General features: G+C 44.9%; 2 protein-coding genes, 3 long non-coding RNA genes, 2 other non-coding genes and 1 pseudogene across 13 annotated transcripts; 5 read left to right on the top strand and 3 right to left on the bottom strand.

Annotated features, from left to right (window-relative positions):
- Positions 1-312: 312 nt before the first annotated feature.
- LOC147961474 (uncharacterized) lies at positions 313-3,222 on the bottom strand. The gene is made up of 3 exons (XM_087534925.1): positions 3,204-3,222; positions 690-1,556; positions 313-582 (listed from the first exon to the last, which is right to left on the bottom strand). Exons 1-3 carry the CDS (start codon positions 3,220-3,222, stop codon positions 536-538), a joined length of 933 nt encoding a protein of 310 aa, XP_087391051.1. The 3' UTR covers positions 313-535.
- A 2,922-nt stretch (positions 3,223-6,144) lies between these two features.
- Positions 6,145-6,255, top strand: LOC147961473 (small nucleolar RNA Z247; annotated as a pseudogene).
- Positions 6,256-14,323: 8,068 nt separating this feature from the next.
- On the bottom strand, positions 14,324-14,546 carry LOC125526206 (small nucleolar RNA U3). The gene has a single exon (XR_007291622.1). It is a non-coding gene; the product is annotated as a small nucleolar RNA U3 (small nucleolar RNA).
- Positions 14,547-14,721: 175 nt separating this feature from the next.
- LOC125524348 (uncharacterized) lies at positions 14,722-17,774 on the top strand. 4 transcript variants are annotated; one of them, XM_048689412.2, is made up of 7 exons: positions 14,723-14,877; positions 14,965-15,079; positions 16,428-16,650; positions 16,762-16,943; positions 17,084-17,245; positions 17,374-17,576; positions 17,715-17,774. In XM_048689412.2, exons 4-7 carry the CDS (start codon positions 16,767-16,769, stop codon positions 17,752-17,754), a joined length of 582 nt encoding a protein of 193 aa, XP_048545369.2. In that variant the 5' UTR covers positions 14,723-14,877; positions 14,965-15,079; positions 16,428-16,650; positions 16,762-16,766; the 3' UTR covers positions 17,755-17,774. The 4 variants fall into 4 exon arrangements, with proteins under 4 accessions (XP_048545370.2, XP_048545369.2, XP_087392989.1 ...); XM_087536863.1 differs by having other exon boundaries at positions 15,332-16,650; XM_048689413.2 differs by having other exon boundaries at positions 14,722-14,877; positions 14,965-16,650; positions 17,374-17,571.
- A 542-nt stretch (positions 17,775-18,316) lies between these two features.
- LOC147961472 (uncharacterized) lies at positions 18,317-18,966 on the top strand. 2 transcript variants are annotated; one of them, XR_015611493.1, is made up of 3 exons: positions 18,317-18,436; positions 18,566-18,768; positions 18,907-18,966. It is a non-coding gene; the product is annotated as an uncharacterized LOC147961472 (long non-coding RNA). The 2 variants fall into 2 exon arrangements; XR_015611492.1 differs by having other exon boundaries at positions 18,566-18,966.
- A 542-nt stretch (positions 18,967-19,508) lies between these two features.
- On the top strand, positions 19,509-20,158 carry LOC147961471 (uncharacterized). 2 transcript variants are annotated; one of them, XR_015610678.1, is made up of 3 exons: positions 19,509-19,628; positions 19,758-19,960; positions 20,099-20,158. It is a non-coding gene; the product is annotated as an uncharacterized LOC147961471 (long non-coding RNA). The 2 variants fall into 2 exon arrangements; XR_015610677.1 differs by having other exon boundaries at positions 19,758-20,158.
- Positions 20,159-20,700: 542 nt separating this feature from the next.
- Positions 20,701-21,350, top strand: LOC147961470 (uncharacterized). 2 transcript variants are annotated; one of them, XR_015610680.1, is made up of 3 exons: positions 20,701-20,820; positions 20,950-21,152; positions 21,291-21,350. It is a non-coding gene; the product is annotated as an uncharacterized LOC147961470 (long non-coding RNA). The 2 variants fall into 2 exon arrangements; XR_015610679.1 differs by having other exon boundaries at positions 20,950-21,350.
- A 328-nt stretch (positions 21,351-21,678) lies between these two features.
- LOC125526207 (small nucleolar RNA U3) lies at positions 21,679-21,883 on the bottom strand. The gene has a single exon (XR_007291623.2). It is a non-coding gene; the product is annotated as a small nucleolar RNA U3 (small nucleolar RNA).
- Positions 21,884-24,708: the final 2,825 nt, after the last annotated feature.

Here is a 24,708-nt window from a genome sequence, read left to right as displayed (position 1 = left end):
ATTAAGGGGTCCACATATGTCGGTGTGAATTAATTCTAAAACCCCTGTGGCTCTTATTGCTCCTTTCTTAATTGTTTTTGCGAATTTTCCTTTAATGCAGTCGACACATTTGTCTGCATCTGAGAAGTCTAATGGGAGGAGTATTTCATTTTTAACTAAGCATTCCATTCTCCCCCTCAAAATGTGGCCCAAACGACAATGCCACAATTTTGAAGAATTACTAACTCCTTTCCATTTCTTCTCAACATTAATTTCATCACTCACATGCATAACTGAATCATTATTAAGAGATAACATGTATAGTTGGCCTCGTCTAACACCGATGCCTACATTCTTATTACATTTGATCAAAGCAAATTGTTTCTTGCCAAAATGGCACTCATACATATCATCATCTAAACGAGAAACTGAAATCAAATTCCTACTTAAGGTAGGCACATAAATAACATTATTCAATCTAAGAGTGTGGCCAGTGTGTAGCTCCAACGTGAGAGATCCCACAGCTTCAACATCGGCCTCAACTCCGTTCGCAACCTTAAGCTTTCTTGTTCCTCCTCTTATAGTTTGGATCGTATCGAATCCCTGCATAGAGTTAGCAACGTGAGTGGTTGCCCCTGAATCAATCCACCATGACTTTATAGAAAAATCGACATAAAAAGATTCATCTACAAAAGTAATTTCATCAATACCTCTTTTGTTCATCCATTTTAGAAAGCATGGGAAGTCCCTTTGATAGTGTCCCTCCTCTTTGCAGAAGTTACAAGCATTTTCTCCAGCAGTGGAGCTGCTAGGAGCAGAAGAAGAATTGCCGGCTTCTTTACCCTTGAATGCCTTAGGGTTGAATGGCTTAGTGCCTTCTTTCTTGACTTGCTTTTTCCGAGGCTTGGGAAAACCTTGCCCGTCATGCTTTCTCTTGTTAGAGCCAACATGAAAAACATGGTCTTTCTTCTGCCTCATGATCCTCTCTTCCTCCTGGACGATCCTTTCGGTCATCTCAGAGAGTGGCCATTTTTCCTTTAGAGAGTTATAGTTGACTTTAAATTGTTCAAACTCTTCTGGAAGAGACTCAAGAATAATTATGACAAGAAGGGATTCACTTAAAGAACACTCCAAAGCCTTAAGTTTGGTGTAAACATTTACCACCCTCAATATGTGTTGCCTAACGTTTTCGTCAATAGTGTATTTCTGAAGAAGTTTAGCAAAAAACTCATGAGCATACACTTTGTCGGAGCCTTTAAATTGCTCCTCCATTTCAGTGAGGAATTCTTTAGCAGTGTCTTTCTTAGGGAGTGCTTCAGAAATGTCCGGCGATATTGTCGCTTTCATGATGAGAAGCGCAATATGGTTGGACTTGTTCCACTTTTCCATCTTAACATCATAGTCTTTCTTTAGTTCTGCATACCCTGTAACACCTGCCACAGGTGCCACAGGTTTTTCTTCCCTCAAGGCATAGTCAAACTCATTACAACCTAAACATAATTCGACTTGGGACTTCCAACGAGGGAAGTTACTCCCCGTAAGTGGTTCGATCGTGTCGGACCGAAATGGAGCGGAAGCTGAAATCATCATAAAAATTCATAAGTAAACTTGCATGATTATAAATTTACGTTGGTAAATAAAAAAACATGCCAAGTATTTAATTTAAACTCCATGTCAAAACACCGTTGGGCAGAAAAAACATGGAATTAAAATATCATAGGGGATGACTCATAATAATAAAACAACGTTGGTCCGAATTAAAATTAGAGTCATTTCATTCTGAATTTAAACATCAACATAAAAGAAAATATCATTATTTTTTATGTCTAAAAATTCATCATGCAAACACATAATAAATTCTGAACAAAATATCTTGTTGGTTCAATTTTACCCAGAATAATAATGTGTTCATTATATTTTTAGGCATTTTCTGTTTTAAACAGTGCAAAACATAAAAGATATTAACTTATAGTGCACTGGAAAACACAGAAAAACGCGATGGCCCAAAATACCCACGGTTATACAGCGGCCCAAAAACCCAGCAGCGAAATCCATAAAGAGAAAAAAAACGCGCTGGGCAACCTGGGCTGAAGCCCGTGGCCGAAAATGGCCCATTAAGTGCTCGCAGGCCCGCGCGGAGCCGAGCGTTGCTGCCAGCCGTCCGATGGGAATCGACGGTCCACGTCGATCGCGGCTGGAACAAAACAGCCGCCCGGCCAGAACCCTAGCACATTTCCCCCTTGACCCCCCACATTTCACGCTCGACAGGGAGCGGCGATGGAGTTCGACGGCGGCTCGAGGCGCGCCGGCCATGGCAGCGCGGCGGCTGCGCTCGCCGGAGGAGCGTGCAGCAGGATGAATCCCGCGCGCTGCTCCGTCGAGCGTGGCCCCGGCGTCCGCGCAGATGGCGCTTCGTTCGGTGGGTGAGGGGTGCGCCGGCCACCGCGGCTGTTGGGGTCGACGGCGACGTGCAGGGCGACGGCCCGTACACGCGCGCCTCCGTAAGTGCGGCGGCAAGGCGCAGGTGCATTCCGCGCGTCGGCCAGGGCACGACGGCATCACGGCGTCTCCGCCCTCGCGCAGCGGTGGGCGCTGTGCGGGCCCCGAAGGGAAAAGGCGGCTACACGGCACATTTGGTGAGGATTCTCCTCATTCTCCTCCAATTCGTGTGCATTAGTACTTGATTTGGGGGAAAAGTAGTCCTAATTGCAGAATTAGGGTTCTTGCGAATTGGGGATAAATTCTAGGGTTCTTTAACATGAGGGGTTGCTACTGTTGACTTGGGTGTATCCCTCTGCCCAATATTTTGCTAATGCATATGGAAACAGTACTTAAGCATGATCAATTTTAATCAACTTAACATGAAGGTGAGCATAAGATCTTAACTTAGATTAATTAAAATTGATGAACATAGGTGGCAGTACTGATCCGTAGCAAATTAGTTTAAAACATGATGATCTACAGAGGGCAACAAGGCAGTAGCATGCATATTTGGGCTAACCAAGGGCTACAACTTTCAATCTAGATCATGAACCCTAGACCTGACATTGATCTAAACATGATAGTGATCTACTGATCAACAATAAAGGGATCTATTGCAATCAAGATTGGCGACTGATACCATTGTTGGCAAAATTATGCATCTCCGGGATGCCATTACCAGGAACTGATTGCATCTAGATCACCTAAAAGCATGAACAGAGAAGGGTTTAGGGGATCATTACATGTCACGGCAGTGGACATGATCGCCTGCTTGGTGCAGGCTTGATGCAGGGGTGATGTAGTCGAAGTAGAGGTTCTCCTCGACGTCCTGATTCCTTCAGGGCGCCACCGGCACTGCCCAGGGACAGCGGCGGCGGCTGGCTTAGGTCTTCCCGTCGCTGCAACACTCCCCCTGATCGGATGGGGTGAGAGAATATCGGGAGGAGAGTAAACCTTACGTGAATTGTGATCTCGCAGGTGCCCAGCTCTCTCCCGTATCCCTTTTAATATGGCGCTGGCGACAGGGGACCCAAAACCTGAGTTGGTGTTTGGGTGCCCCCGATCAGGGCGCGTTAGTTCTGATCGAGGCTCACGTACGTTGGTACGTGGACCATTTCACTTATCGTTATCCCTTCATCTTTTTTCTTCTTCTTCTGTTAGACTAATAGATCTAACGGGCCTGTTTAAGCCGTCAGATCAAAACCAACAGTTTCTTGTCACAGGAGATTCAACCTGTTGTGATGTCACTAATTCCACTTAAAGAGGCTGTGAGGCTGTAAATTTCTTGAAACTGTAATCTGTGTTTTTATGGCCCGAGTGATCTGGCTTTACAACTGATGAACGATCCATTGATGATCTTCTCAAAATAAAACGAGCTAAGTTCCTTGAGGCTGTAAATTGGGTTATTCAGTGGGATAGGGATCGGTAAGTTCTGCATCAGGTGTGGCTTGCACAAAGAGGACTTTGATAATCTTGACAGGTGAATCCACTTTGCCGCTTCATCGAAAGCAAAGATCTTAGTTTTTGGCCAGAAGAAAACTTATTTGCCATCCGAAGAAGTTCATCACTTTCCTCTTGAGGCCTTGGGTGTTCAAGGCAGCTCTTGTGTGCAGTCCTTGTCTCTCACTGCTGTTACTATAAAGCCACACCCCGGTATATGTGGCTTTACAATACTCAGAATGTGTTCAGATATCTGGAGACTTTCCAGGCTCGTTAGCAAACTGTTCGGCACTTGAGGACATAGAGATCGCCAAGTGATTTGGTGTCGAGATGGTTGACGAGCAAACTTTCCAGGCTTGCTAGGAAAGTTGTACTAAAGCAGCGACAAATAATATGGATCGGAAGGAGTAACTAATTCAAGCATACCACACCAACTTGACGAGCTTCAACATTTACTAATTGACGGAATGAATGTCGAGATGGTTGAGTTTCATTTTGCTGATCTTGCTCATTTTGAGTACGAAAGACAAGAGATCCTTATAGTACTTCATGGTTGCTCAAAATTATATAAGGCTACAGTAATGTTTAAAGGCAGCAAAGGACTGGCATGTGTATTCACTAACTGTTTCAGGCAGCGAAGACTACAATTAGTTCCAAGCATTTTGCCAGTGAAGATATTAAATGTGCAATCTTATATACATGGATATGAACAGGCTAGCTGGTGTTTATTTATTTATTCATTCTTGCTTGCGTACATTATAGTTCCTGATGCTGGGTTTTAATGTCATGTTATTTGTCCTTGTCATGTTTCTGTTGCAGAAGCTGACAACGAAACCACATGGCATGTTTATACATTTGAGGCATCTGAGTTTGTCCAATTAACTGTCTTCTCTAGACAGCCAAATGTTGATAATGAAGTTCTTCAGCTTGCCCGCTGCTTGGGTGTTGTTGCGCCCTGACTAGAGACGTCGCATTTGGATGTGAGTGCCATTTTATTAGTTTAGATACACAAATACATGGATCTCAAGTATACTGCTGCAGTGCTACTGCATGATTGCATCTTCAGGAAAGACCTGTACTTGGACTACTTGCTCCGACTGATCGCAAACTTTGAAATGTAGATGGTATATCTGAACCTTGACGACGTTGGGACTTGGGAGTGATGAGGTGGTGGAGGGGGAAAGGCTCCCATATGTGTCACCATGATCATCTCAAGACGGTCCACATGAGCGGGTTTCGGTGCTACATTGCTCAGGTCAAGCTGGGTTGCTGTATCTTGCAGAATGCTTTGTGTTCTTGAGCACATGGAAATACAGCCAAGGGTCGTGGCCAGTATGTTTCCCATCCAGGATCATGGCGTCGAGTGTGCTGCCCGGGAGGTCAGCAGTGTTAGAATACATTGTAATGAGATAGGACTAGTTGTTTGAACTAGAATCCTGTTCTATCTCTTCTTCTGTTTCTCTCCCTCGTTACCGACTCCTTATGTATTTCCGATTGGTCTCTCCGTCGATCTGCTTGTAAGCCACGGCAACATTAGTATAAATATAAGTGCGGCCCGAGAAAAGGGTTTAACGCTTCTCAAATATTCTTATATGGTAATCAGAGCATCTTCTTCCCAGAGATCGAAAGAGGATCACATCTAGTATTAGCCCTCCCGCACAACCCTCGCCATGACCACCGCTTCCACCCAAGCCAGCACCATAGGTGCCGTCTCCACATCCATGGCATCAGCCTCCACCTTCGCACCCTCCTCCTCCACCTCATCCTATCCTATGTCCATTGGAACCCCACCCCAGGAGAAGCTCACGAGGCAGAACTACCTCATGTGGAAGGCCATTGTGCTGCCCCAAATCAAGGGCGCGCAGATGGGCCACCACCTCGATCCGGAGAGCCAAGCGCCGCCGGAGACACTCACCATCACCAACGATGGCAAGGAGGAGCAGATTGCGAACTTCGCCCGCGTCCTCTGGTATGCACAACAGCAGCAAGTCCAAGGTTTTCTGATGGGTTCGTTGTCTCACGAGATTCTTGCGCAGGTGGTCACCCTTCAGACACCGGCAGAGGTATGGGCAACGATCCATGCCATGTTTGCTGCCCAAAATCAAGCTCAAGCCATAAACACAAGGATTGAGCTCACCAACCTGAAAAAAGGAAACCTGACTATGGCAGAATATTTGGCCAAGATCAAGGCGCTCTCAGATGAGATCGCATGCACTGGAACGGCAATGACAAGCGGCAAGATTGTTTCCCAAGTTCTGGCTGGCCTCGACCTCGACTACAACCCGGTCGTGTCGGCCCTTGCTGCGCGCGTGGAGCCCGTGACCGTCCAGGAGCTGAATACCCAATTGCTGAGCTTTGACGCACGCCTGCATCTTCTTCACGGGATGAACGTGCGGCAGTCTTCAGCTAATGCCGCCTCTTGTGGTCGTGGGTCTGCTCGTGGGTGCGATCACCAGGGGGGCAGGAGTCGCGGCCACAGCAGCGGCGGGCATGGCCGCGGCAACAACCAAGGCCCACGCCCAAACGGAGGCAACTACAACAACAGCTCACGATCTGGACGGGGCGGCTACAGCACCAATCACGCCTCCTCTGGGTCCTCCTCCAATGGTCACGTTCGGTGTCAACTTTGCAAAAAGGCAGGCCATGAAGTCATGGACTGTTGGCATCGTTATGATGAGGACTTTGTTCCGGACGCTCGTCTTGTTGCAGCAGCAATCCGGGAGCAAGGAGGAGATGGTACCATCTGGTACGCCGACTCAGGAGCCACCGATCATGTCACCAATGAACTTGAGAAGCTATCCATGAGGGAGAAGTACTTTGGCAATGATCAGATTCACACCGCAAGTGGTGGAGGTATGGATATTTGTCATATTGGTCAAGCATCTATTAATTCCCCTAATCTTAAACGTGATCTTGTTCTAAAAGATGTTCTTCATGTTCCACAAGCCGATAAAAACCTTGCATCTATGTCTCGTTTAACTTCCGATAACAATGTCTTCTTTGAAACTCATCCCACATATTTTTTCATAAAGGATCGGGCAACGAGGGAGCTCATTCACCACGGTAGATGCATTGGAGGCTTGTATCCCATTACATCCGGAGCATTTAGTCGAAAGCGTCGTCGTCAAGTCTACTCCATCGTCAAGCCCTCCTTGGCAAGATGGCATCAAAGATTAGGACATCCTTCTTCGGTCATAGTCAAGCAAGTAGTGAATAAAGGCAATCTTGCATTGTCATCTAGTTCTAATATTGAGTCTGTGTGTGATGCTTGTCAATGTGCAAAGAGTCACCAACTTCCTTATCCTAGGTCAAATAGTGTGTCTCATGCTCCGTTGGAACTTATCTTTAGTGATGTATGGGGTCATGCAAGAGATTCGTTTGGCAGAAAAAAAATATTATGTCAGTTTTATTGATGACTTTAGCAAGTTTACTTGGATATATTTGCTTAAATTTAAATCTGAAGTTCTTTCTATTTTTCAAGAATTTCAGAAGCTTGTTGAACGTCAGTTTGACAGAAAAATTCTCGCAGTCCAAAGTGACTGGGGAGGGGAGTACGAGAAACTCAACTCCTTCTTTCACAATATTGGAATTGCTCATCATGTCTCATGTCCTCATGCTCATCAACAGAATGGCTCTGCCGAGCGTAAACATCGTCACATTGTTGAAGTAGGCCTATCTCTTTTAGCCCATGCATCAATGCCACTAAAGTATTGGGATGAAGCTTTTATTGCTGCAACCTATCTTATCAATCGCCTTCCTACCAAAGTCATTGGCAATATTACTCCCTTAGAAAAATTGTTTCATCATAAACCTGATTACAATTCTCTAAGAATTTTTGGGTGTGCTTGCTATCCTAATCTCCGTCCATACAATCGTCACAAACTTGAATTTCGTTCCACTCAATGCGTTTTTCTTGGCTACAGTAATCTTCATAAAGGGTACAAGTGTCTTGAGATTTCCACTGGACGCATATATATATTTCTCGAGATGTTATATTTGATGAAACAGTGTTTCCTTTTGCAAAACTTCATCCAAATGCCGGAGCTTTGCTTCGTGCAGAAATTGCACTTCTTCCTGATTATATGCCTAGTTCAGATCACATGGGCGAGTTAAATAGTGCTGATCATTTGACTAGTTCCAAAGAAAATTTTAACTTTGATGATGAGTGTGCAGTTTCCGGACGTCATTTTATGCAAGGGCATGCAGAAAAAACAAGCACCCGATCCCAGGCTGATTCAGGCGACAGCAGCGGCAGGATCAGCGCAGGATCCCAGGCTGATTCAGGTGACAGCAGCGGCCGAATCAGTGCAGGATCCAACGAGGCAGATATGTGGGCCCAGGAGGAACCTAGCTTGGCACATGCAGCGGTGGCCGACAGCCTCAACAGCACGGGGCCCGCCAGCCCAGCCAGTGGAAGCCCACGCCAATCGGTGGATGCCGCGGCTGCGCGAGACGGGTCAGTGCCCGTCCGAGCCGTGCGCATGGGGTCTGGCACGGAATTTGGTGCGAGCGTCACATCCCGCCTGACCGGGCGACCGGGCGCTGATGACGCCACAGGGCGGCCTCTGGCTGGCTCGGGGATTACGAGGCGGATTTCTGGAGCATTGGATCAGGAGTCGGGTGGTGCACATTGTACTGCAGGATCTTCTGTGGCCACTGTTTTTACTACAGAACCAGCTGAAGGAAATATGCCCTAGAGGCAATAATAAAGTTATTATTTATTTCCTTATATCATGATAAATGTTTATTATTCATGCTAGAATTGTATTAACCGGAAACATAATACACGTGTGAATACATAGACAAACAGAGTGTCACTAGTATGCCTCTACTTGACTAGCTCGTTAATCAAAGATGGTTATGTTTCCTAACCATGAACAAGGAGTTGTTATTTGATTAACGGGATCACATCATTAGGTGAATGATCTGATTGACATGACCCATTCCATTAGCTTAGCACCCGATCGTTTAGTATGTTGCTATTGCTTTCTTCATGACTTATACATGTTCCTATGACTATGAGATTATGCAACTCCCGTTTGCCGGAGGAACACTTTCTGTGCTACCAAACGTCACAACGTAAATGGGTGATTATAAAGGTGCTCTACAGGTGTCTCCAAAGGTACATGTTGGGTTGGCGTATTTCGAGATTAGGATTTGTCACTCCGATTGTCGGAGAGGTATCTCTGGGCCCTCTTGGTAATACACATCACATAAGCCTTGCAAGCATTGCAACTAATGAGTTAGTTGCGAGATGATGTATTACGGAACGAGTAAAGAGACTTGCCGGTAACGAGATTGAACTAGGTATTGAGATACCGACGATCGAATCTCGGGCAAGTAACATACCGATAACAAAGGGAACAACATATGTTGTTATGCGGTCTGACCGATAAAGATCTTCGTAGAATATGTAGGAGCCAATATGAGCATCCAGGTTCCGCTATTGGTTATTGACCGGAGACGTGTCTCGGTCATGTCTACATTGTTCTCGAACCCGTAGGGTCCGCACGCTTAAGGTTTCGATGACAGTTATATTATGAGTTTATGAGTTTTGATGTACCGAAGTTAGTTCGGAGTCCTGGATGTGATCACGGACATGACGAGGAGTCTCGAAATGGTCGAGACATAAAGATTGATATATTGGACGGCTATATTCGGACACCGGAAGTGTTCCGGGTGATTTCGGAGAAAACCGGAGAGCCGGAGGGTTACCGGAACCCCCCCCCGGGAGAAGTAATGGGCCATATGGGCCTTAGTGGAGAGAGAGAGGGGCAGCCAAAGGTGGGCCGCGCGCTTCCTCCCCCCTGGTCCGAATTGGACTAGGAGAGGGGGGGCGGCGCCCCCCTTTCCCTCTCCCTCCCCACTTCTTTCCCCCTCCTAGTAGGAGTCCTACTCCTACTAGGAGGAGGACTCCTCCTTGGCGCGCCATAGAGGCCGGCCGGCCTCCTCCCCTTGATCCTTTATATACGGGGGCAGGGGGCACCCCTTGACACACAAGTTGATCCACGTGATCATATTCTTAGCCGTGTGCGGTGCCCCCTTCCACCATAGTCCTCGATAATATTGTAGCGGTGCTTAGGCGAAGCCCTGCAACGGTAGTACATCAAGATCGTCACCACGCCGTCGTGCTGACGGAACTCTTCCCTGACACTTTGCTGGATCGGAGTCCGGGGATCGTCATCGAGCTGAACGTGTGCTAGAACTCGGAGGTGCCGTAGTTTCGGTGCTTGATCGGTCGGGCCGTGGAGACGTATGACTACATCAACCAAACGCTTCCATTGTCGATCTACAAGGGTACGTAGATCACACTCTCCCCCTCTCGTTGCTATGCATCACCATGATCTTGCGTGTGCGTAGGAAATTTTTTGAAATTACTACGTTCCCCAACACCAGCCACCCCAGAATCTTCTGTGCCAGAAACTACTCAGGTTCGTGCATCAGCTCCTGCGCCAGAACTTCCACGTCGCCATACTAGATCCCAGTCTGGCATTGTCAAAGCAAAAGAGTACAAAGATGGCACCATAAGGTATGATAATATCAAACGTGCTTTTCTTACTAGTATGGGTGAAGCAACACATTTACATGATGCACTGGCTAGTAAAGATTGGAAAGAAGCTATGGATAATGAATATGAGGCACTCATGAAAAATAAAACATGGCGTCTGGTACCACCAGAAAAAGGCAAAAATGTCATAGATTGCAAATGGGTGTATAAGATTAAAAGAAAGTCTGATGGAAGCATCGATAGATATAAGGCCAGATTAGTTGCAAAAGGTTTTAAACAAAGGTTTGGTATTGATTATGAAGATACCTTCAGCCCGGTTGTTAAGGCAGCTACCATTCGACTTGTATTATCCATTGCTGTTTCCAGAGGGTGGAGTCTAAGGCAGCTAGATGTTCAGAACGCGTTTCTTCATGGTATTCTAGAAGAAGAGGTTTTCATGCGGCAACCACCAGGTTATGAGAACGTAAGCACACCTCATTATATTTGCAAGTTAGGTAAAGCCTTATATGGATTGAAACAGGCCCCAAGAGCCTGGTACTCAAGGTTGAGCACACAGTTACAACGACTTGGGTTTACACCATCAAAGGCTGATACCTCATTATTTCTCTACAATAAAGGCAATGTCACTATATTTGTTCTCGTATATGTTGATGATATAATTGTTGCCAGTTCAAGTTCAGATGCCACTACTTGTTTGCTCAAGGATTTAAAGATGGAGTTTGCTCTCAAGGATTTGGGAGATCTACATTATTTTCTTGGTATAGAGGTTAAAAAGGTGAGAGATGGTATACTTTTATCACAGGAAAAATATGCTAATGACATTCTCAAAAGAGTGGGATTGGAGAATTGCAAGCCTGTAAGTACACCAATTTCAACTTCAGAAAAACTCACCATTGATAGTGGAGAAGCTCTTGGACCTGAGGATGCAAAAAACTATAGAAGTGTTGTAGGAGCACTACAATACTTAACTCTTACACGTCCAGATATTTCTTATTCTGTGAATAAAGTGTGTCAGTATTTACATGCACCCACTACTGTTCATTGGACTGCAGTTAAGAGGATTGTGAGGTATCTCAGATTTTCAGGTGAGCTTGGACTAAGAATTGTCAGGTCTCCGTCTGTGCTTGTGTCTGCCTATTCTGATGTGGATTGGGCAGGGTGTGCTGATGACAGAAGATCCACAGGTGGATTTGCTGTGTTCCTGGAAACAAATCTTATATCATGGAGTGCAAGAAAACAGGCTACAGTCTCAAGATCTAGCACTGAGGCTGAATATAAAGCTCTAGCAAATGCTACAGCTGAAGTGATGTGGATTCAAACATTACTTTATGAGCTTGGAATTAAGACTCCACGAGCTGCTAGGTTATGGTGTGATAATCTTGGTGCAACCTACCTTTCAGCTAATACTGTTTTTCATGCACGCACAAAGCATATTGAAGTTGATTTTCATTTTGTCAGAGAAAGAGTGACACGCAAGTTACTCGACATAAGGTTTATTCCTACTGGTGATCAACTAGCTGATGGCTTTACAAAACCACTTACTATGAGAAGGCTCGAGGAATTCAAGAACAATCTCAACCTTGGAGTTCCTTAGGTTTAGATTGAGGGGGAGTGTTAGAATACATTGTAATGAGCAGGGACGGATTCAAGGGGGGGCGAGGGGGGGCTAGACCCCCCGCAACGATCGTGTCGCCCCCTTAATAGGGGTTGTTGTTCGCTAATTTTTCCTCTTAGACAACTGGCCATGGGCTGTTTCACCCCCCCTGTCCATGTGTCATTCGTTAACGAGAAGCCATACAGGTACATGTACATCCTATTATTGGCCAAAGCCCAAAACAGCAAGTAGCATTGCAGCCCATCATAGAAGATAAATGGGCCAGTTAGTAGCAGGCTAGCAGCAGTCGTTCTCACAAAATAAAAAGCGATCTATGTAGAGATAATGAGCCACGTACACACAGGTCGCTATAATCGCTAGGTTTCCAAACTACCTCCTGTACCTTGCCTTGCCTGATATCGGTCTTTTCGTGATTCCGTCGCATTGACGTCAAGAGAATCAGAGAAGGGAAGGGGACGGCCGCTGGTGAGCGCAGATTAGATGAGCGGCAACAAAACGAGGAAAACAGGTTCTAGTTTAATACGTACGAGCATTAGATCAGTTCTTGTTTTGTCCTTTTCAAACTGTAATCTTTCTCCCAGTTCCACTATTCGTTGATTGCTTCCATACAATTGCATGCTTTCTGATGTTTTGGCTTTGGAATTCGGTCGAACCTTTCTAAAATATATTAGGTTGAATTAGTGAGTCGATCCCATCAATTACAGGAAAATTAATGAGATTTCGTAATGTGTTATCTACCACATTGTATTAATGGTAATTATTAGTTTGTAAGATTATCTTCTGTTTCTAGAGTTGTGAATTTGTTTGTCATTAAGAAAAGAATTTGTAATGTATTTATAGAAATTGTTTTTGTCATGTGAATGGAATTAATAAATAAAATCGGGCATGGTTGCACACGGTGTTTCCATTGGACCAGACCCTAAAATTTTCTACCACAACATAGCAGTTGCCGATGAACTTAGTGCGAAATCTCGCCCCCCTATGCCGAAATCCTGGCTCCGTCCCTGGTAATGAGATAGGACTAGTTGTTTGAACTAGAATCCTGTTCTATCTCTTCTTCTGTTTCTCTCCCTCGTTACCGACTCCTTATGTATTCCCGATTGGTCTCTCGATCGATCTGCTTGTAAGCCACGGCAACATCAGTATAAATATAAGTGCGGTCCGAGAAAAGGGTTTAACGCTTCCCAAATATTCTTATAAGCAGATGGGCACAGCTACCTCAGAGCGCTTCCATATAAGGTGATCAGAGTCTCAGGTGCCCCTTCACAGTGAGCGAGTAGGCCGATCCTTTGACTGTCCCCCATCTGTGTACTGTGTGCTGTGACCATGCCTTTTTTTAATTATTTTTTTGCTTACAAGAGGTCATTATTTGTCCCTGTCAGGTGCCGCTGAAGCTACTACTGACTGCTGACAGAACTTGAGTGGTGAACATTATAACAAAGTTTGGGGTCGGTTGGGGTCGATCGAGCGCAGATGGTGGCATCATGTAATACTGATGGTGGGTGCTGTAAGCCAGTTCGCCGGGTTTCTTGAGAGTTTGTTGTGCAAAGAGATAATGATGTCAGTGTGATGGTTAAACTCGCTGTGTTTTATTTTTCTGGGGCAATGATAACACTCAACACACATCTTATGTCTCTGATATGTATAAGGAACCTGGCTCTACTGACTGTCCTTGCTGTATCATGAAGTGAATCATTGATAACTTCAGCTATATGATTACAAATAGATTATGTGGCTAAAGAAGTTTAAAAATATAACTGCAGATAATTTATAGGTGCTCCAGAACGAGATTATGCAAGGAAAAAATGAGTTAGATTACATGGTTAAAGTTCGAAAATGATATTGCAGATTATTTGTAGGTTCACCGGATGAATTGCCGAGTAGATAGATCAGATCCGAATGCTGCAATTGTTCTGCGGTGATACGAAAAAGGTTGCATTAGAGAATGAAATTGCAGAGTCTCTGATATATAGGAGCGGCACTGGTGAATGAAATTGCAGATTTTTTCTAGATGTTTCTGAAGGTGCCTGTGTAGGTGAGAAGAAAAATGTTGCATTAGAGAACGAAAAAAAAATTTGAAGTCTGTCAGACAACCCAAGTCTAACTGAAGAACCATTTGGTGATTGGTGAACCATTTGTGTGGTTTCACTGCCACTAACAGTATTGTGAACTGAACTGTAAATAATAGTTTCAGATATGTGATTACAAAGTAGATTATGGGGTTAAAGAAGATCAAAAAATATTGCAGATTATTTCCGATTGTATAGACAGAAAATTATGTGGGAAAAAAAGTTCTTTTGTGTCTGTCAGACAACCACTGGGCCACCCTGCACAGGCCAGAGAGCCCTGGAAGGAACGATCCTCTACAGCCGTCGGATCCATCCATCAGATGCATCCTGGCCGTTAATCACGCTCTGGCCCAGTGGTCAGAGTGCATCAACCAGACTGAAGTGCTTGCCTCCTTATTGGTAAAGGATGCAGCGGTACGAGCCTATAGAACAGATCCTGTTCAAGTAAGGTCGTGCTACCAACTGCAGCGCCGCGCCTTATAAACTGGTTCTGCTCACCATAAACTACCGAGGTGGGACTAATTTATGGCAAGCAACGCTGCGGGCTGCAGCGCAGCGCTTCCTCCTGGTGGATGTCTCGGCCCGTGAAGTTGGGCTGGAGAATAAACGCAACCCAGCCCATCTAAGAAATACCCGTCTCTGCCGTTGCTTTCCTTTTCGACTTCATCAATAATGAAAAAAATTCGCTCAGGGAGCTCCGCCGATCTTGCAGCAGCAATATGACCGGAGCAGGAGAAGATGACGGCGAAGTAGCTCCTCCTCCTCCCTCTCCTCTAGCCCAGCAAGTAAGCAGCAGCATGGGCGTTCCTGGGTGGATCAATCGATTGTGAAATCTCTTTCCCCCTTAACCCGCCGCTCCTCCCTCCCTGTAGCCCATGGACGATGCGGCGGCGGAGCACCGCCACGGCGTCGGCGATGAGCCGTCCTTCCGGATGGAGAACCTTCCTGGGTAACTGCCATTCCGCCAGTCCCTCTTCACAGCAGGAGGTAAAAAATATTTGCTTAAGCATTTCACTGTTACCCTAAGGATCTAACCAGTGCGTGAAAATTAGTCCTTGATGTGATTCCTATGGTGATCTCCACGGACCTGAACCTCTGGGGCAAACAAAAAAAACTGGTGTTTTATGGCTTTGGGGGCAGGGGCAGGGAGCTTAGATTATGGTCCAATTCATGTCTTTTACTTTTTCAGTGAGCCTCACTTTTAAGGTTTATTGCTCAAGTTGTTTCCTACACCAACAGGGAGGGCACCTATCGACTTGCTTGAGTTGTTGGAGAAAGGAAAATCGTTAAATTACTTGCTGCCGAATGAGCCTCTACACCACACACTTCTTTGGATAAAAGGCGCAACAGCCACCTATTTTTGTTACTGAAATCGTTTCGGCTTCGGTAAGACGGTAACACCACATTTGGGTTCCAGCATTCAAATCAGACTGCACAAGCCGTGAACTGACAGCGCCAGACGCACGGCCAAAAATCGACACTAAGAAAACCGGCAAACTAAAGGCTTCATCAGGACACCGCAGACATACATACATCCTGACGCGGTGACGCCCTCAGCCTGCTTCCGGTCTTCTGACCACCGGCCTACTGCAGCCGTGCTGGCTAGAGAAATCTTCAGACGCCACCGGGGACAGCTTGCAGGGCCGCCCGCCGAATGTGTTTCCTGTGTTCGTTCTTCAAGAAGCCGGCTCATAGACTCATAGTAGGATCTATTGGAAGAATACCTCAATAACATGCTTCACTCCTCGTTTCCCAAATAGCCCAAATGAACAGGGTCAGGCACACAACCCCTACTGCTAAGTTGCAAAATCCAAGAAGTACGTTAATGATAAAGTGAAAGTAGTAACAGAATTGCACCGAAATGAACAATAGACTACACTCCACGTGTACTTGGCACCACTACAAAACACCCATTTGAAACTACACTACAAAATGTTGCAAAGAAGGCTGCAAAACACCCATTGAAACCACACTACAAAAAGTTGCAATCTGCATCTGGTCTGATTTCTCTTGTACGCACTTTCAGGTCATTGTGTGTTTTTATTTCAGTAATTAGTGGCTATCGCTTGCCTACCAGTTAGTTTTAGTTAAAGTTCAGCCCGACTAAAAATTCAGGCTCTTTCTTGTCGCGGGAGATTCAGCCTGTTGAAGTTGGAAAAATGCTCTGGACGTTCCACTGTAATCTGTGTTTTTATGGCCCCGGTGATCTGGATTATCACACCGATGAACAACCCATTGATGATTTTCTCAAAGTAAAACGAGCTAAGTGCCTTGAGGCTGTAAATTGGGTTATTCAATGGCATAGTGTGGTAGGTATTGATAAGTTATGCATCAGGTGTGGCTTGCACAAAGAGGACTTTGATCGTCTTGACAGGTGGATTGGCTTTGCCGCTTCATCAAAAACGAAAGCAATGATCATAGTTTTTGACCCGAAGAAACTTATTCGCCATCTGAAGAAGTTCATGTCCATCACTTTCGTCTTGAAGCCTCGGGTGTTCAAGGCAGATCCTGTGTGTATTTCTTGTTTCTCGCTGCTGTTTCTATAAAGCTACACTCAGGTATATATGGCTTTAAAGTACTCAGAAGACTTTCTAGCAAACTGTTCAGCAATTTAAGTATACCACGCTAACTTGAGTACTTGACAAACTTCGACATTTACTAATTGACAGAATGAATGTTGAGATGGTTGAGTTTCATGCTGCTGATCTTTGCGCATTCTGAGTGGGAAGGACAAGAGATCCCTATAGTACTTCATGGGTGCTCCAAATTAGAGAAGGCTACGATAATGTTCAGAGGCAGCAAAGGACTGGCCCCTGTATTCACTTTAGTTCCGAGCATTTTGCCAGTGAAGGTACTAACTGTGCAAGCTTATATAGTTGATATGAACAGGTTACCTGGTGTATTTATTTATTCATTCATTTTTGTTTGCGTACATTTTAGTTCTTGAAACTGGGTTTTAAAGTCATTTTATTTGTCCTTGTCATGTTTCAGTTGCAAAATCTGACAACAAGACCACATGGCACGTTTATGCATTTGAGGCACATGACCTGTCAATTAACTGTCTTCTCTAGGCAGCCAAACGCCGACAACAGAATTCTTCAACTTGCCCGCTGCTTGGATATTTCGCCCCGACTGGAGACGTTGTATTTGGATGTGAGTGCCGTTTTGTCAGTTCAGATAAACAGATACATGGATCTCAAGTATACTGCTGCTGCATCATTGCATCATTCTTCAGGAAAGACCTGTACTTGGACCGACTGATCTCAAACTTTGAAATGCAGATGGTATATCTAAACCTCGAGGGCGGTGGGAGCGATGATGTTCGTATACATGGGTCTCCCACATGCGTCACCATGATCATCTCAAGACGGTCTGCATTGCTCAGGTCGCGGCTGGTATGTTTCCCATCCAGGATCATGGCATCTAGCGTGCTGCGCCGGAGGTCAGCAGATGGGCACAGCTTACCCTGGGGCGCTTCGGTAAGGTGATCACCATCTTAGGTGCCCCTTCACAGCGAGCGATTAAGCCGATCCTTTGACTGTCCCCATATGTGTAGTATGTGCTATGACCATGCCATCTTCTTATTTTCAACTTACAAGAGGTTATTAATTGTACCCGTCAGGTGCCGCTGGAGCTACTTCCTAACTGATGAAAGAACTTGAGTGGTGAAAGCTCAAACAAAGTTTGGCATCCACCGATCGCTGGTGGTGGTGTCATATATTCATATGTAATACTGATGATGCTGGGTGCTGTACTTGAGAGTTTCTTGTGCAAAGAGATAATGATGTCAGTGTGATGGTTAAACTCGCTGTGTTTTATTTTTCTGGGGCAACGATAACACTCAACGCACATCTTAAGTCTCTGAGATATAGAAGGAACCTGGCTCTACTGACTGTTCTTGCTGTATCATGAACCACTTGTCTGGATCTACGGAATGTCCTTGCTGTATCATGAAGTGAATCACTGATAACTTCAGCTATATGATTACCAAATAGATTATGTGTTTGGAAAAGCTAAAAAATGAATCAGATGTGTGACTGTAAATAGATTTTTTAGTTTAAAGAAGTTCAAAAATATAACTGCAGATTATTTCTGATATGCATAGAAGGAAATTCTGTAGGCAAAAAAATAAAAAGAATTTTTTGAGTCTGTCAGACAACCACTGGGCCACCCTGCCCAGGTGTGAGACTGGAAGGAACGATCCTCTACAGCCGTCGGATGCATTTGAGGCACATGACCTGTCAATTAACTGTCTTCTCTAGGCAGCCAAACGCCGACAACAGAATTCTTCAACTTGCCCGCTGCTTGGATATTTCGCCCCGACTGGAGACGTTGTATTTGGATGTGAGTGCCGTTTTGTCAGTTCAGATAAAACAGATACATGGATCTCAAGTATACTGCTGCTGCATCATTGCATCATTCTTCAGGAAAGACCTGTACTTGGACCGACTGATCTCAAACTTTGAAATGCAGATGGTATATCTAAACCTCGAGGGCGGTGGGAGCGATGATGTTCGTATACATGGGTCTCCCACATGCGTCACCATGATCATCTCAAGACGGTCTGCATTGCTCAGGTCGCGGCTGGTATGTTTCCCATCCAGGATCATGGCATCTAGCGTGCTGCGCCGGAGGTCAGCAGATGGGCACAGCTTACCCTGGGGCGCTTCGGTAAGGTGATCACCATCTTAGGTGCCCCTTCACAGCGAGCGATTAAGCCGATCCTTTGACTGTCCCCATATGTGTAGTATGTGCTATGACCATGCCATCTTCTTATTTTCAACTTACAAGAGGTTATTAATTGTACCCGTCAGGTGCCGCTGGAGCTACTTCCTAACTGATGAAAGAACTTGAGTGGTGAAAGCTCAAACAAAGTTTGGCATCCACCGATCGCTGGTGGTGGTGTCATATATTCATATGTAATACTGATGATGCTGGGTGCTGTACTTGAGAGTTTCTTGTGCAAAGAGATAATGATGTCAGTGTGATGGTTAAACTCGCTGTGTTTTATTTTTCTGGGGCAACGATAACACTCAACGCACATCTTAAGTCTCTGAGATATAGAAGGAACCTGGCTCTACTGACTGTTCTTGCTGTATCATGAACCACTTGTCTGGATCTACGGAATGTCCTTGCTGTATCATGAAGTGAATCACTGATAACTTCAGCTATATGATTACCAAATAGATTATGTGTTTGGAAAAGCTAAAAAATGAATCAGATGTGTGACTGTAAATAGATTTTTTAGTTTAAAGAAGTTCAAAAATATAACTGCAGATTATTTCTGATATGCATAGAAGGAAATTCTGTAGGCAAAAAAATAAAAAGAATTTTTTGAGTCTGTCAGACAACCACTGGGCCACCCTGCCCAGGTGTGAGACTGGAAGGAACGATCCTCTACAGCCGTCGGATGCATTTGAGGCACATGACCTGTCAATTAACTGTCTTCTCTAGGCAGCCAAACGCCGACAACAGAATTCTTCAACTTGCCCGCTGCTTGGATATTTCGCCCCGACTGGAGACGTTGTATTTGGATGTGAGTGCCGTTTTGTCAGTTCAGATAAAACAGATACATGGATCTCAAGTATACTGCTGCTGCATCATTGCATCATTCTTCAGGAAAGACCTGTACTTGGACCGACTGATCTCAAACTTTGAAATGCAGATGGTATATCTAAACCTCGAGGGCGGTGGGAGCGATGATGTTCGTATACATGGGTCTCCCACATGCGTCACCATGATCATCTCAAGACGGTCTGCATTGCTCAGGTCGCGGCTGGTATGTTTCCCATCCAGGATCATGGCATCTAGCGTGCTGCGCCGGAGGTCAGCAGATGGGCACAGCTTACCCTGGGGCGCTTCGGTAAGGTGATCACCATCTTAGGTGCCCCTTCACAGCGAGCGATTAAGCCGATCCTTTGACTGTCCCCATATGTGTAGTATGTGCTATGACCATGCCATCTTCTTATTTTCAACTTACAAGAGGTTATTAATTGTACCCGTCAGGTGCCGCTGGAGCTACTTCCTAACTGATGAAAGAACTTGAGTGGTGAAAGCTCAAACAAAGTTTGGCATCCACCGATCGCTGGTGGTGGTGTCATATATTCATATGTAATACTGATGATGCTGGGTGCTGTACTTGAGAGTTTCTTGTGCAAAGAGATAATGATGTCAGTGTGATGGTTAAACTCGCTGTGTTTTATTTTTCTGGGGCAACGATAACACTCAACGCACATCTTAAGTCTCTGAGATATAGAAGGAACCTGGCTCTACTGACTGTTCTTGCTGTATCATGAACCACTTGTCTGGATCTACGGAATGTCCTTGCTGTATCATGAAGTGAATCACTGATAACTTCAGCTATATGATTACCAAATAGATTATGTGTTTGGAAAAGCTAAAAAATGAATCAGATGTGTGACTGTAAATAGATTTTTTAGTTTAAAGAAGTTCAAAAATATAACTGCAGATTATTTCTGATATGCATAGAAGGAAATTCTGTAGGCAAAAAAATAAAAAGAATTTTTTGAGTCTGTCAGACAACCACTGGGCCACCCTGCCCAGGTGTGAGACTGGAAGGAACGATCCTCTACAGCCGTCGGATGCATTTGAGGCACATGACCTGTCAATTAACTGTCTTCTCTAGGCAGCCAAACGCCGACAACAGAATTCTTCAACTTGCCCGCTGCTTGGATATTTCGCCCCGACTGGAGACGTTGTATTTGGATGTGAGTGCCGTTTTGTCAGTTCAGATAAAACAGATACATGGATCTCAAGTATACTGCTGCTGCATCATTGCATCATTCTTCAGGAAAGACCTGTACTTGGACCGACTGATCTCAAACTTTGAAATGCAGATGGTATATCTAAACCTCGAGGGCGGTGGGAGCGATGATGTTCGTATACATGGGTCTCCCACATGCGTCACCATGATCATCTCAAGACGGTCTGCATTGCTCAGGTCGCGGCTGGTATGTTTCCCATCCAGGATCATGGCATCTAGCGTGCTGCGCCGGAGGTCAGCAGATGGGCACAGCTTACCCTGGGGCGCTTCGGTAAGGTGATCACCATCTTAGGTGCCCCTTCACAGCGAGCGATTAAGCCGATCCTTTGACTGTCCCCATATGTGTAGTATGTGCTATGACCATGCCATCTTCTTATTTTCAACTTACAAGAGGTTATTAATTGTACCCGTCAGGTGCCGCTGGAGCTACTTCCTAACTGATGAAAGAACTTGAGTGGTGAAAGCTCAAACAAAGTTTGGCATCCACCGATCGCTGGTGGTGGTGTCATATATTCATATGTAATACTGATGATGCTGGGTGCTGTACTTGAGAGTTTCTTGTGCAAAGAGATAATGATGTCAGTGTGATGGTTAAACTCGCTGTGTTTTATTTTTCTGGGGCAACGATAACACTCAACGCACATCTTAAGTCTCTGAGATATAGAAGGAACCTGGCTCTACTGACTGTTCTTGCTGTATCATGAACCACTTGTCTGGATCTACGGAATGTCCTTGCTGTATCATGAAGTGAATCACTGATAACTTCAGCTATATGATTACCAAATAGATTATGTGTTTGGAAAAGCTAAAAAATGAATCACTGGGCCACCCTGCCCAGGTGTGAGACTGGAAGGAACGATCCTCTACAGCCGTCGGATCCATCGCCGTTAATCACGCTCTGGCCCAGTTGTCAGAATGCATCAACCAGACTGAAGTGCTTGCCTCCTTATTGGTAAAGGATGCTGCGGTACGAGCCTATAGAACAGATCCTGTTCAAGTAAGGTCGTGCTACCGTTGGCAGCGCCTCGCCTTATAAACTGGTTCTGCGCGCCGTAAACTTCCGAGGTGGGACTAATGTGTGGCAACTGGCAAGCAACGCTGCAGCGCAGCGCTTCCAGTGGGAGACGAGAAGGACTCGTGGCTCGGCCCGTGAAGTTGCGCTGGAGAATAAACAGAGCCCGGCCCATCTAAGAAATACATGTCTCTCATTGCTTTCCTCTTTTGTTTTCCATCTGTTGCATCGGCTTTATTTTCCTTTTTGTTCAATACATCTGTTAAAATGCTCAGATTAAAAATAAATAAATAACATCTGTTAAAATGCTGCCTTGTTTATCACTGCTTGTATTCTTTTGCTGGTTCTTAATTACTCCTCCGTTCTATATTATTTGAATTGAAGGTTCTAAATTTTTCAAAAGTTCTCGTCTAGAAAGAGAAAAAGTGCCAACGCTGCTACACTGGTTCTGTGCAAAACAAATTTATTTGAACTGAAGCTTCTAAAATTTTGGAAGTTCTAGTCTAGAAAAAAATGCCAACGCTGTTACACTCATTATGTGCACGTGCACACACCACTTTGTAGGTGACCTGTACAAATTCTAGTCAATTTCTACTTCGTTTAAATGAATTCTTTTTTAAATTTTTTTAAATGAAATCTAAACTGTTTTTTTCAGGAAATTCTAACTAATTTCTCTGGAATTTAGTTGTACAAGTTACCTTGTGAAGTAGATGAGGTAGCATGATACCGACGATGGCGGCACCGGTCAAGAACAACATCAAATAATTATATCCTTTCTATCCATGGGCATGCAAGCTTTTTGTGATGAAACCACACTATGGATTCCTTTTTGTAGTGAAACCACACCATGGACTTCTCCCTTCACTCTTTTCATTTGGGATTCGTGGGTATATCCATCAAATAAGAAGAAGATAATTGCCCATTTAATTTTTGAAAAAAAAAACAGGAACTGGTACATCATGCCCATAAGGCAAGGCACCTGGCCGATCTGGCTACCCATAAAGACCACACACCATTGAAGAGGAGGAACTTTGTCGAGTCATTACCTCTCCCCGAGCAAGCGGCCTTGATTTTACTACAAATGGCCAACAACGGGCCTTCATCGTGGATCTTTCATCAAACCCGGAACAATAGTGGAGGCGAACTTGGATGCATAGATAGAAGGACGAATGATCTACCCACACAGCCTATGCAAACAATCGGCGAGACACGTCGAGGATTAGGTGGCTCCAACTTTGGAAACAATCTCTCTCACAAGAGAGAGAATCACACCTTGTATCAACAACGTTGTACATGGCCATCGAAGTTGCCAAGCATTGAACCAACCTATTACATGGCTAGATATGGTGCCCTGTCACTGTCGCACTGCCGACCAGAAAGCCACCTTGACTGGGAGCACCCCACCACGCCGAGACAGAGCATCCAAATCCACATTGACGGAGCAGCCATGAGTCGGGCATACAACCACAAGACTCTTGATCTTGATGATCACTTCCTTGAGTTTGACTTCTGTTGCGCCTCACTGATTCACTATTGAAAGAACATGCGGTGCCCCCATGTTTGGTTTTGGTAATTGATGGCAATCTCTATGGACTAATGGTTTCCTTGAGTTATATTTGAAGGTTTTGTCCATAGGCTTTTCTTGGAGTGCATGTGTTGATTTCAAGGAGAGTTTGTGTCGACCAAGGTGTTATTCAAGGAATTATCCAAAGATTGGTCATGTGAGAGTTGAGCTTATTGCAAGCATGTCTTGAAGAAGAAGATTGTGTGATCATTCATGTCTACCTTCAAGACATCATTCAAATGAAGAGAATTGGAAAGGTTCAAGGTTGATCAAGACTAAGTCAAGAGTGAATCAAGTTGATCAACTCACAAAGCGCAGAAGATGTACCGAGAGGGATCAAGTGATCCCATGGTATGGTAAGAATTGTCAATTACGCTTTGTGTACTAACCCATGGTCTTCGTGAGAGTTCTTTGTGGGGTTAGGTTGCGGTGTGCAAGTTCAAGTGGAGCATCACGAAGAGATCAAATGCTTGAAGCTTGCCGTCCTTTGTGGTGACAATGGACTTGTGAAGATGTGCGGAAGAAAGGCTCACCTATAGTGGAGTATGGGGGAGCAATCAACTAGTCTTCATCGAGCCAACACAATCAAGAAAGGTGGTCCAACTTGAGGAAGTCAAGATCGTCATCATCTAGCTCAAGTGGACCATGTGCAAGGCAAAGGTTTGTCCTTGATAGGTTTTCTATTTTACCGGTCTCATGATGGTAGTTGGGAGACCGGGTTATAGGATCGATTGCCGTACTATCAAGGGGGGCTCTCGATGAGTAGCTTGATCGTATCGTTCGTTGAGAGGTCAAACCATTGCATCCTTGCATCATCTTTCTTGGTTCTTGTTTGGTTCTCTTTGAGAGTCTTAGAGCTTATGGTCATCTTGATGACAAGCTCGAGTTCATCGAAAACGGAGTTCACATGCATCTTCTATGATGTTTTCGATGTTGGAGGTTTTGCCGGTTCTTCTCGGTTGGAGGTTTCACTCCTCTATTTGTTGGCATACATCCCCTGCCTCTTCTTACTATATCCAGTCGCTGTTTTGATGCTACTCGTCGTCTTGTTTCCAACAAGCTTGAGTCTGCTCAATTCGGAGCTCATATGCAGAAGTTATGGCAGTTCTGGTTTTCTTGAGAGTGGTTTTTGTCTGGTCCCAGCGGTAGTACCGCGTGCCCCAGCGGTAGTACCGCTTGGAGCTCTCAGCCGTTGTACCGCTGCTTCTGGGCGGTGGTACCGCCAACTTGCTCAGCAAAGACTTGGGCGGTTGTTC

The sequence above is a fragment of the Triticum urartu genome, chromosome 7A (assembly GCF_056163025.1).
Source record: "Triticum urartu cultivar PI428250 chromosome 7A, HENAU_Tu73, whole genome shotgun sequence".
In the NCBI taxonomy this organism is placed as follows: Eukaryota; Viridiplantae; Streptophyta; class Magnoliopsida; order Poales; family Poaceae; genus Triticum; species Triticum urartu.
The sequence above is the reverse complement of the archived record's forward strand: the minus strand, read 5'-3'. Positions and strand labels throughout refer to the sequence as shown.

Coding starts and splice junctions, on each gene's coding strand:
- LOC125524348 (XM_048689412.2), top strand. CDS start 16,767: ATGTTGAGATGGTTGAGTTTCATGCTGCTGATCTTTGCGCATTCTGAG. Junction 16,944..17,083: donor CGAGCATTTTGCCAGTGAAG/GTACTAACTGTG, acceptor GTCATGTTTCAG/TTGCAAAATCTGACAACAAG. Junction 17,577..17,714: donor CCCTGGGGCGCTTCGGTAAG/GTGATCACCATC, acceptor TGTACCCGTCAG/GTGCCGCTGGAGCTACTTCC.
- LOC147961474 (XM_087534925.1), bottom strand. Junction 583..689: donor AAAATGGATGAACAAAAGAG/GTATTGATGAAA, acceptor AACTCTATGCAG/GGATTCGATACGATCCAAAC.